This window comes from Schistocerca piceifrons, chromosome 3 (genome assembly GCF_021461385.2).
Source record: "Schistocerca piceifrons isolate TAMUIC-IGC-003096 chromosome 3, iqSchPice1.1, whole genome shotgun sequence".
NCBI classification, from domain to species: Eukaryota; Metazoa; Arthropoda; class Insecta; order Orthoptera; family Acrididae; genus Schistocerca; species Schistocerca piceifrons.
In genome coordinates this window covers 261,215,914-261,228,888 of record NC_060140.1, presented here as the reverse complement: position 1 = coordinate 261,228,888, position 12,975 = coordinate 261,215,914, and the positions used below count along the sequence as shown (strand labels likewise).

Here is a 12,975-nt window from a genome sequence, read left to right as displayed (position 1 = left end):
CATTGCTACAATACCTTTGACAGATTTCCAACAACTGTGAAGTGTTTTTCATTTTTCTTAAACACCACATTCTTGTGTCTTTCTGTCATAGTCCACACACCTCACTCTTTCACTATTGTATATCGTTACTGGCATTGTATCTAACAACAAGTTCAAACCAAACACAAAACTCGATGCAGAATGGTTTGTGTGCAAGTTCTCACTTGTTTGCTTTAAATAGAAAAGCACTGGAAACGGTGGTGCAAAATATGCAGAGTGTTCAAAAAATTTTAAGACTTTACTCAGAAAAATATTGCCCACTGTGCTTGTTCTGACTACTAACATATTAACCAAAGTTTTGTACAATTCTCAAAAGTTTTTGGATGGCAGTTTTTGAGTAAATAATTCATAAATACTCATAAAAATGCATTTTTTTACATTTTTAGTAATAAATATTTACATAATACAGATAGCTGGAGCAGAGAAGACACACTTTATAATTACATCAGTAATATCTGGTAATATGACAGAAAAGATAGCGTTCTGATATTTTCCAAATTAGAAAAAAATTTTAAGTGAAAAAATTAATTACATTTCGTATTTTCATCGTAAATTTTTAAGTTAAAGGAAACCCATAAGTGTGTGAGTTCAACTAAATTTCAGCACACTAAAAGGAAGCTTTAATGCAAAACATCTGCCAGGTTTCCAGTACTTTTGGTTTATTAGTTATATTTTTTGTTCTATACTGTTTTAAGAGTTATTTGCAAAATATATATTTTTCAAAGGGCTGCACCATTTACAAAAATTAAGATAAAACAAAAATACTTTATTTCTTAACACTTGTGATGTAGAGGGCTAATATATATTTTTTCCAGAGAAATTCATGAGCACGAGTTGACATAACCTGTATGATTTGAGACGAAATCACCCAGCAGGAATACTTCTGCAGCAGTACCTCCTGTGTGGCGGCGCAGGTAGTGCAGCCACGGGCAATGCGTTCTATGTCCCTGAACATAACTAGTCAGTAGTTGCATTGCCTGGCAAGTGCCTTGGTGTGTGTCATTCACCAGTGGTCTGCACACAGCTGCTGCCTGATGTTGGGCAGAGTCACTTAGGAATGATGATCCAAAACTTGCTCTCAGCCACTGAATGGGGACTTCTCCATGGAAGGCTCACAGGTGATGTTGTAGTGAGTGCAGTGTTCGAAGCTTAGTGGTGACGTTGGTGGTGAGACATTTGGGCCAGTTTTTGGTGATGAAGCAAAGGAGCTGTTTGAGGAGTTGATCATCTGCTGGGGCTGGAGTGATGGCAAATTAATCCATTGAGAACATCCTGTAGCTCCCCATTAATAGCAAAACATAGTGGCTCTTTGGAGTGTGGATTGGGACCCATGGGGAACCAGGAGAGTGCATCTGTAATGGCAGGCTGAGAGGTGAATCTGTAGTGAATTTGGTATTGTTAGTTTCTAAGGAATAGGCCCCATCTTTGTAATCACTGAATTGTTTTCTCTACTACATGGCTATGAGGGCTGGGTAGGGCTACCAGAGGTTTGTGGTAAGTAATCAAATGTAACTTCACTCCATAGAGGAGATTATGAAATTTTTAGACAACAGAAATGTTTCACAGAACTTCTTTTCCTATTTGACAATAGTTGAATTTAGCAGAATTTAATGTTTTTGAGACGTATGCAATGAGACATTCTGTGTCATCAGGATTTTTTGGTGTTAAAACTGCACTAATGCTGTGTGGGAACCGCTGGTTTACTGCAATCAAGTGTGGCTACGCATGGGGCATGGCAAAGCTCATGCTTTAAGCAATGAAAACTCTGTTGATAAGCAATGGTCTGCTGAAGTTTGGCAGCTTTTTTTCTCGTGAGGTTGAGAGATTTGGATGTTTCTGATGCTTGGATAATAAATTTCCCATAATAATTGATGATGCCCAGAAAACATTGTAATTCTGTAAGATTAGTTGGCTGAGGTAGTCTGATGGTGGCATCAACATTTTCATTGAGCAGTATTCCGTCCATACTAAGTTTGTGTCTCAGGCAGCCAGCTTCTTATTTAAATTATTCTCATTTCTTTTTGCAATGGAGGTAATTACATTGTAAGGTTTGGAGAAGAGACCAAGGATTATGTAGATGTGATTTCCTTCTTTTCCAGCAGTGAGTATGTCATCCAGGTAGTTAGCACAGCATGAGAAATTCAAGATAACCTGTTCCAGGTAACACTGAAAACATTGCAGGAACCCTAGCCATACTGAAATGGAGGCGACTGTGGCATAAAGGACAAAAGAAGAATTGATGAACATAAAATGCTGGGAAGCCTTTTCCATTGATAACTGCCTCTTTAAAATGCAATGGAGGTAATTACATTGTAATGTTTCGATAAGAGGGCAAAGATTATGTAGATGTGATTCCCTTCTTTGCCAGCAGTGAGTATATAATCCAGGTAGTTAGCACAGCATGAGGAATTGAAGATAACCTGTTCCACATAACACTGAAAATATTGCAGGAGCCCTAGCCATGCTGAAAGGGGGCAACTGTGGTAATAAAGGACATAGGGAGAATTGGAGACCATACACTGCTGGGAAGCCTTGTCCAGTGGTAGCCACCTCTGTTTGATCTGTTTTGGTATAAAGATGCTGACCGGAGAGGCTGAGTGGTTCTAGCTGCTACAGTCTGGAACCGAGCGACCGCTACGGTCACAGGTTCGAATCATGCCTCGGGCATGGATGTGTGTGATGTCCTTATGTTAGTTTGGTTTAAGTAGTTCTAAGTTATAGGGGACTGATGACGTCAGAATTAAGTCCCATAGTGCTCAGAGCCATTTGAACCATGTTTTTGGTATAAAGATTTTCCTCCTGCAAGTTTTGATATAACTTATTTGGGATAAGGAATGAAATAAATTTTGACATTTGAGTGAACTTTGGCAGCCGCTTTAAAATCTCCACAGACACAAGTTCCACCATGCAGTTTCCATAGAAACACCCCTGAAGAAGCCCATAGACTAATAATAATGGTCATCACTATACCTAACACTTCTAGACAAACCATTTTAGCCTTGAACATGTCATGAAGTGTGACAGAAATTGGGCAGGCATGAAATAAACATACAGTGGTCAATGGTTTCAATTCAGCCTGCACATTGTTATGGTGGCACAACCAAGACCAGGGTTGAGAGAGATGAGAAATCATCACATAACCTGTCAACATTGTCAAAAGTACCCCAAATCGTGTTTACTGAATCACCGAGCCGGAAGCCACATACATGAAACATGTCAAGACCAAAAATATTTTGAAGATGATATCAAACAAGAGGTAAAATGTTAGTTTTCTGTTGACACTCTTGTAGAAGTTTGTCACTTCACAGTGTTCATGGGCTGTTGGCTGTACATGTTGATAAGATGGAAGCAGTTTGGAAGATCCAATATGAGCACAAGTGCATTTATTTATCAGAGATGTGTTAGCTTCTGTATCCACTAGAAATGTAACTGGAGCGATTAGATATGGTGAGTGTGATCCACATTTTCTGTGGTTGCATCATAAAAGGATGTAAATATGGCAAGATGATATGAACTTGCCATGACCCAGAATAATTCATGCAGTTGCTGCAGATGGCAGCAATGTCATTGAGCTTGTTACATACTGAACTGCATATGTGTTTGTGAAGGCACTGCCATTAGAAGTGCATGTGACATCACTTTGAACATTGGGACAGGGTAAACCATCGGGACAATTTGTATGTGTAATTGAATGCAGAAGACTGGTTACCTGAATGAGCTCTATGGGGTGCAGAGCGGCAAGCTTGCTTAGTGCAGTCTCTACTAAGGTCATTCAAATCCCTCTAATATGATGTGGCAATGAGAGGAACTTTGAGTGGAAGACACAATGCTAATACAACTAGAAGTTGAGCAGTCTGAGTCCCAGTTAAATAATTTTCTTTGGGAATGGTATGAGCTATCATTAGAAGAACCATTTTGTTCTTCAAGTGAGCATTATACCTGATGTGAAACCTCATGGGCTTTAGCATGTTTTGAGAACCTCTTCTAGACAGTCCAACTACAGTGCTTGTAAATGCACATTCTTGTCTATAGTGAACTGAATGATACATGTCTCACAAGACAATCTGCAAACAATTGCTTACAATTTGAGGCAGAACACATATAACGGTATTTGCAGAAAAGATCAAACTACATGACACTTTATTTCACAGTACGAAGAAAATACCCTACAAATTTCTGAATATTCAAAAGATTCTGCATCTACTGATGGCTTAAGTTTGTGAAAACCAACACTGTAGGAAAAGGTAGAGTGTTACTTACTGTAAAGAAGACACATTAAGCTGCAGACAGGCATAATTAAAAGACGCTAACATAGAGCTTTTGGTCACAGCCTTCAAAAAGCAAAAGAGAAACACACACCATTCACTCACACAAACAAGCACACCCCATGCACAGATGACCACCACCTCCAGCATCTCAGGCTGGAATGCATTGGCATTGGCATTCTGGCCTGAGATGCTGGAGGTGTCGGTCATGTGTCTATGGGAAGTGCTTGCTAGTATGTATGAATGATGTGTGTTTCTCTTTTGCTGCTTGACAGCTGTGGCCAGAAGCTCTACGTAAGTGTCTTTTAATTGTGCCTGTCTGAAGTTTAACGCGTCTACTGTAATTAGCAGTCCATCTTTCCCAACAATGGAAAATCCGAGGTGGAATGTAACAGCATTATGAAAACTGTTCTTGCTACTCATCGTATAGCAGAGATGATGAGTCGCAGATAGGCACAACAAAAAGAGTGTCAAAAAGTGAGCTTTAGGCCAACATGGCCTTTGTCAAAAATAGACAGCATACACACATACACACTCATGCAAATGCAACTCACACACACACGACCACAGTTTATGGCAGCTGCTGATAGACTGCAAGCAACAGCGCATAATAGAAGAGGCAACCAGGTGCTTGGAGTAAGGAGAAGGCTGTGGCTGAGAGCGGAAGGGATCGCAGGGTAGAGATGGGGAACAGTAAAGGGCTGCTTGTGGGAGGGAACAGGGATGTGATGGAGAGAGGGTAGACCAGCTAGGTGCAGTCAGGAGGTTAGATGGAGGGCTGGCTGGGGGGGGAGGGGGGGGCAAGCAGAAAGGAGAGAAGTAAACGGACTGGGTTTGTTGATGGAATAGAGGGCTGTATAGTGCTGGAATGGGAACAGGGAAGGGGCTAGATGGGTAAGGACAATGACTGATGAAGACTGAAGGTTACAGGAGCATAGGATATATTGTAGGGAGAGTTTCCACCAGTAAGATTCAGAAAAGCTGCTGTTGTTGGGAAGCATCCAGATTGCACAGGCTGTGACATCTTGTTGGGCAGCATGCTCAACAACAGGGTGGTCCAGCTGCTTCTTGGCCACATTTTGTCAGTGGCCATTAATGCAGACAGACAGCTTGTTGGTTGTCATGCCTATGTAGAATGCAGCACAGTGGTTGCAGCTTAACATGCAGATCACATGACTGGTTTCACAGGTAACCCTCCCTTTGATGGTATAGCTGATGTTTGTGACCGGACTTGAGTAGGTGGTAGTGGGAGGATGTAGGGGATAGGTCTTGCATCTAGGACCTGCAGGGATATGAGCCATGAAGCAGGAGGTTGGGAGCAGGGGTTGTGTAGGGATGGAGGAGAATATTGTGTAGGTTCGATGGTTGGCTGAATACCACTGTGGGAGGGGTGGGAAGAATAGTGAGTAGGACATTTCTTGTTTCAGGACATGACGAGAGGTAGTCAAAACCTGGTGGAGAATGTAATTCAGTTGCTCCATCCTGGGTGGTACTTATTCATGAAGAGAATGCTCCCCTGTGGCTGGACGGTGGCACTTTGGAATGTGATGGATGACTGGATAGATAAGGCACAGGAGATCTGTTTTTGTACAAGGTTGGGAGGGTTATTAATGCCTATAAAAGCCTCAGTGAGACCCTCATCATTACTGATGTGACAACCACAGGCAGCTAGGCTGTATGGGAGGGACGTCTTGGTATGGACTGGGTGGCAGCTGTCGAAGTGGAAGTATTACTGGTGGTTGGTAGGTTTTATATAGACAGAGGTACTAATGTAGCCATCCTTGAGGTGGAGGTCAACATTGAGGAAGGTGGCTTGTTGGGTTGAGTAGGACCAGGTGAAGTAAATAGAGGAGACAGTGTTGTGGTTCTGGAGGAATGTGGACAGGGTGTCCTCACCCTTGATCCAGATCACAAAGATGTCATCAGCAAATCTGAACTGGGTGAGGGGTTTGGGATTCTGGGTGTTTAGGAAGAATTTCTCTAAATGTCCCATGAATAGTTTGGCATAGGATGGTGCCCTGCAGGTACCCACTGCCATACCCAGTATATGTTTGTAGGTAATGCCTTCAAAGGAGAAATAAGTGTGGGTGAATATATAGTTGGTCATGGTGATTAGTAGCAGGTGGATCATGGTGATCCACCCCTGCTGCCCCCAAATCATCCCCTGTTAACTTTTCAGAATTTTGTAACCTCAAATCTCACCTCACTATCATTCCCCAAATCCCTAAGCATGCAAACTAATCTTATATCTGCAGAAAGGACCACAATCCACCACCTAAAAATTGATTCTGACCTAATAATCCTACTTGCTGACAAAGTCACCACCACTGTTGTTTTTAACTGCAAGGGTCAACTTGCAGAAGGACTCTGCAGCTGTCAGATTCATCTACCTACAAAACCTGCCACAGTGACCCCATTCCAGAAATCCAGCAGAATCTCTAGTCTCTTCTCAATTCCTTAGGCCCACCCTGGAACTTCTTCCTGGAATCCATCTCGCTCCTCACTCCTACCACTTCTTGCACACCTACCTTCTACATGTTCATAAAATCTATAAACCCAACCACCCAGGATTTCCCATTGTGGACAGTTCCTGTGCCCCCACTGAGAGTCTCTGCTCTCGTAGACCAACACCTTGAGACTATTACCTGCAACCTACCCTCATATATAAAAGATACCAACCATTTCCTCCAGCAACTGTCCACAGTTCCTGTACTTTTACCAGACAGTACCCTGCTGATCACTGTTGATACCACTTTCCTTTACACTAACATCCCTAATACCCATGGCCTTGCTGCTATTGAACACTACCTTCCCAACTTTCCTGGTCACCATGGCCAACTATATACTCACCCACAATTACATCTCCTTTGAAGGCAACACCTACAAACAAATCAGGGGTACAACAATGGGCATCCTTATGACACCATCCTATGCCAATCTATTCATGTGCCATCTAGAGGAATTCTTCTTAAACACCCAGATTCATTGCCGACATCTTCATGATTTGGATCAAGGCTTAGGACACACTATATGCATTTCTCTAGAATCTTAACACCTTCTCCCCCATTCCTACTCAACCCAACAAGCCACATATCTTGATGTTGGCCTCCACCTCAAAGATGGCTACATCAGTAGCTCTGCCCATATCAAACCTACAAACCACCAACAATACCTCCACTTCAACAGATGATACCCATTCCATACCAAGAAGTCCCTTCCATAGAGTCTAACCGCAAGTGGATGCCACAGGTTTAGTGACGAGCACTCCTAAAAATGTTCGAGGGTCACACTGAGGCTTTCACAGACCATAAATACACTCCCAACCTTGTAAAAAATAGATCTTTGCCTTATATTTCCAGTTACCTGCCACCTCCCAAGTCCCTCTGTTCAGCCACAAGGGAGCATTCCCCTTGTGAATCAGTATCACCCAAAGTGGAGGAACTGAATTACATTCTCCACCAGGGTTTCGGCTACCTCTCATCATGCCTTGAAATGAGAAGTGTCCTACCCTCTATCCTTCCCACCCCTCCCATAGTGGTATTGCACCACCCATCGAACCTACACAATATCCTTGTCCATCCCTATACAACCACTGCTTCCAGTTCCTTGCCACATGGCTGTTATACTGTAATAGACCAAGATGTAAGACCTGTACTATACATCCTCCCACCACCATCTACTCTAATCTGGTCACAAGCATCACCTATCCCATCAAAGGCAGGGCTACATCTGGAGCCAGTCATGTGATCTACAAGTTAAACTGCAACTACTGTGCTGCATTCTATGTAGGCATGACAACCAACAACCTGTCTGCCCGCATGAATGGCCACTGAAAAACTGTGGCCAAGAAGCAGCTGGACCACCTTGTTGCTGAGCATGCTGCCTGACATGACGTTCTTCATTTCAATGACTGCTTCACAACCTGTGCTATCTGAATCCTTCCCACCAACACCAGCTTTTCTTAAAAGCACCAGTGGGAACTCTCCCTACAACACATCCTAAATTTCGGTTACCCTCCTGGCCTCAATATTTGTTAGTCATTGTCCTTACCCATCTGGTCCATTCCCTGTTCCCATTACAGCACTACACAGCTCTCTATTCCACCAACACATCGTTTCTTTTTACATATCTCCTTTTCTGCTACCCCCTCCCCCCACCCCCTCCCCTACCACTGTCTAACCTCCCAACTGCACCTAGCTGCCTTCCCTCTCTGCACCTTGTCCCTGCTTGCTCTTACAGGTGGCACTTTACTGTCTCCCACCCCTCAATTCTGCTCGCAGTGTGGCTTCAGCTGCCAGAGATTGTGGTCATATGTGTGTGAGCTGCATCTGAGTGAGTGTATGTGTGGATGTTGCCTATTTTCGACAAAGCTCACTTTCCGACAGTCTTTTCTTTGTGCCTATCTGCAATGCAACATCTTTGCTGTTTGGTGAGAAGAAACTATCATTTTCAAAATCTGTCTTTTCCTACATTGTTGATATTCCTACCTGGAGTTTCCATTGTTTAAGTTTGCAAAACAAATTCAACAATTAAGGATTAGTAGACAGAAGATATGCATGGTGCAATACCATATCAGAAACATTACATGCCTGGAAGGGCAGGGAGAAGTGGCAGTTGTAGCTGTCCCATTCCTCAGCATTTGGCTGAAAATGTTGATATGGCAGTGGCTGATGTACTAGCTCCTATTCACTTATCAGCAGTTGCTGTGTCAACTTGGTTTGCAGCTCCATCCATCATCTGAAGTGGGTCTGTTGCTGTTGTAGTTGTTGCTGTTGCTTTTCATATTGTTGCTAACTACTCATATAGCATAGCATGCAATGCTCTAGTTTGCAAGACAGGAAGGCAAGCCAGATCCATGTAGAATCCATGTGGCAAATTTGTTGCTGTGGCTGGTGCACCAGTCAGCCTGAGTGTGGTTTTGAGGCAGTTCACCACACTCATTTATGCAAATGCTGGGCTAGTACCCAGTTTTCACCACAGATGATATGATACATGAATAGTTAAAATACAATCACTTACAGAACACAGTTCACACAGCATGTTATTTTAAATTGTAGGCAACTGCAGCCAAATCTCTACATTTTGAATGAAATGATCAGCACTAGCTGTAAAATACTTTTTGTTAAAAGTCACAACTGGTTTGGCATCAATTGAAGATGCTTCCTCAGTTGTCAGAGATTCCCTTTGACAAGTCATAGCAGAAAGGTAACTGACTTAGAGCCACTCCCCACCATTCACATCAAGTTATAAACAAACAGCATGCTAAAAGTGGTAATCCATAGTTAAAGTGAAGGGTATAGCAGAACTGTACCACAAGCAGGAAGGTAGTTGAGTGGCGGCAGACAAGGCAGTACTGACTGCTCTGCAATGCAACGCATTATCATAACTTTCAGTGCTGCATTATCAGGTGATGCTATTATATGCATGATATGCATCAAAATTAATTCCTGAAAAAGCAATATTCTTAAATGTAAACCAAGTTTCTTTTCTGGTGAATCTTGGAAGGAATGATGTAGTTGCACGGAGAATGGACTCATTGGATTTTCCTGGTGCTGCAAGTGCATTTGCTTTGAATGTTCGTATGACAAGTCCATCCACCTTACAGTTGAAAATGAAGTGAGAGCACGTAGCAGAGAGAGTGAAAGAGGCAGAATTAAAGTTTAGTTCCTCACTAATCCAAGCTGTTTGAGAAATTTATTTGCCTACCTCATTTTTATTCCTTACTTTGTTAATCCTCCTATTCCTACCAGTTTCAATAGGGAAAAAATACAGTTGATGATGATAATCAGTTTATGGCTGAAGGGCTAAACATATTGTCATCAGAAACCAAAAATACCAAGTGGAAAAAAGGTGCAAGATGCATTCGCGAATTGAACACACATCCTCTGCGCCCCAGCCACATGCCTTGGTTAGTACATCAGTGGCGGTTTTGCTGAACTGAGTGTACCTTATGGCTACATAAGTGGGAGTCATAATAATTTATTTCCTCTATTTCTCATAAAATAGGCATTTGTGGACCCCTTACATGATGACAAAAAATGATCAACATTACATTAATTACTGATCTCATCAACTTTGAGCAGATTGTGCATCATGAACTTTAGGGGTAGTTTTTGAAAAAAGTGGCAGTATTGATCCAAAATGTCCTAGGAATCTCATTTTAGGTTGTAGATAAGTGACCTGTGAGATATGATCTGAGTCATTTGGTCATGTCTGAGACCTTCTCCTTGAAAGGCAGCATTGATGTAGTTATCTGGACAAGATACAAGAGTTACAGTATATAACAGGAAGCACAGAGATGAAGCATTTTGAAAGCAGCAATTGAATTGGAAGTAGTTGGCTGTGCTAGGACAGATAGTACCTTCCAATAGTTTGTTGGTTTTCATGATTCACTTTCTATGAGATGTATGTTCTTACTTGCAGTCCAGATCACTCGGTCAGTTCTTAATAAGGATCACCACACTCAAGGTGCTGGTCAGTGGCTCATAACTGGATCCAGAGGATACAGAAAGGTAAATCATTTACATTTAGCTTTGCATCTAATTCACTATAGGTATATTTGTCTAACAAGAAAGAGGTTTTCATGGCTGTTGCGCCTTTCATATTACTGGGGTTTATACTATGACATACAAACCAAAGCAGGGGCATCTGCAGAACTATGTGTCCCTGATCATACAGTATCAGACAGAACATCAGTATTACAGTCATCACAATAATGAGTCTTCAGTAATTCTGCATAAAATTATAGTTTCTCCCTTACACAAAACTTCAATGAGGAAACTATGCACCTATTGACATGAGATACTTACTAGCACGATACTTTCATAAATCTTAATGATATGATACTCCTGTAACCAACACCATAAATTTTATCTACCTTTTTTATGTGAAATCTCAGTCAGGCATTTGAAATACGCCATATCTGCTTCACCTTCTTTTCATAGAGAATCACAGTAAAATCCCTTTTAAGCTGGAAACACAGAATATACACTATCTGATCAGAAGTATCTGGATACCTGTTAGTGGATATTAATAGGGGATGTGGCCCCTCATTATCCCTTTATGATGGCTTGAACTCTGCTGAGGCACTTCTGGTGAGGTGTCAAAATGTCTGTGGAGAAATGGCAGCCCATTCTTCTTCAAGAATCAAAACCAGAGAAAATGATAGGGAGTATTTCCATGCTGATACAGTCATTGTCTACTAATTGTTCCTCTACTGTACACACTACACAATGCTGTGAAATGTGTTTTTGCATTTAAGTTGTTTCTCAAGCACAATAAGGGCAGCACACTATAACCATGAAAAATACCCCATACCATAACACCAGTCTTCTGTACTTCACTATCAGCACTACAGATGATGGCTGGTAACATTCTCCAGGAATTCACCAAACAGAAACCCTTCCATTGGATTGCCAAAGAGTATAGTGTGCTTCATCTCTCCAAATCACTCATTTCTAGTCACCCTCGGTCCAGGGGAATTGCTCTTTACACCATGTCAAGCATCACTTAGCATTAACTGCAGAAATGTGTGGCTTATGGGGAGTTGCTTGACAATAGGGAGTATTTGTACTGTTGTCAGGTGTCCAGCTGGGTGCAGTTGTTTTCATAACACAATATTTCATCTTCAGGTGATACCTGCAAAATGATCATCTTGGCTACATCTCTCTTCTTTTATACTCTTATAGCTCCCCACACTGTCCTCCACTGCTGGCCACATGCTACAATGAATTGAGTGGTTGGAGGGACGGTGCTGCTGGAAGCTGGGCAGTACTCCTCCTTCAGTCCCTCCTGTTGCCTGCATCAGACACAGAAATCACTCCTGGCTGACACTGTTAGTTGGCTAAGAGTGAACCCAGTGTCTGTGTTGATCAGCCCATCAGTCACTCATATTTCAATAGTCTCCTTCAGGACACAGTCTCAAAATGCCAAAATGACGAGTTCTGTCTTAGCACTTCCATTTCTTCTACTTCATGGAGTTCCCTGTGGTCATGCAGTGTTCTGCATATATACCTAAGTGCATTTACTTGTAATGTGGTAAACACCTAGTTTGCAGAGCCCCAAGTCATCTTTCACGAAAACTAATAGGGAATGAATTTTTGAAGGTAGATGGAAAATGCATTTAATGTTATATTGAGCCGGGAGTCTGCCAATTTTATCCAATGCTTTGCCCGTGTACAGCATATATACCATTGTCTTTTCCTCCTCATTAGCTTCTGTCTGCAGGGCTTGTACTTCCTGCCTGAAAGCACGTCAGATTTGTCCCTCGTTGTATCCATTCTTCTTGAAAATGTGCTCAAGGTGTTTAAGCTCCCATAGTAGGCTTTCTTTGTCCAATATTGTGTGGGCTCTGTGTACCAGTATACATAGCTCACCCACATGCTGTGAAGGACAGTGGCAGCAGGCAGTGTGGAGATAAAAATCAGTGTGGGTGGCTTTCCTGAACACACTGTGTCTTATAGTGCTGTTCGTTCTGCACTAGACTAAGATGTCTAAAAGGGAAGTTCGCCATTATCTTCCACCTCCATGGTGAATTTCATACTGGGGTTCTGAGAGTACAGATGTTCGAGAAACTCCTGAAATCTCTCACTCCCATGTGGCCACACAACAAATGTTTCATTAACATACCTGAAAAAGTTTGTAGGCTTCAGTGCAGCTGTTTCCAGAGCTT

General features: G+C 42.1%; 1 protein-coding gene across 1 annotated transcript in view; it reads left to right on the top strand.

The window, feature by feature from the left end:
• Positions 1–3,865: 3,865 nt before the first annotated feature.
• LOC124788567 (ankyrin-1-like) overlaps positions 3,866–12,975 on the top strand; it is a 192,145-nt gene continuing 183,035 nt past the window's right edge. Inside the window, exon 1 of the mRNA XM_047255838.1 lies at positions 3,866–3,965. Coding sequence (XP_047111794.1) covers positions 3,866–3,965 — 100 coding nt within the window. The remainder of the gene's footprint in view (positions 3,966–12,975) is intronic.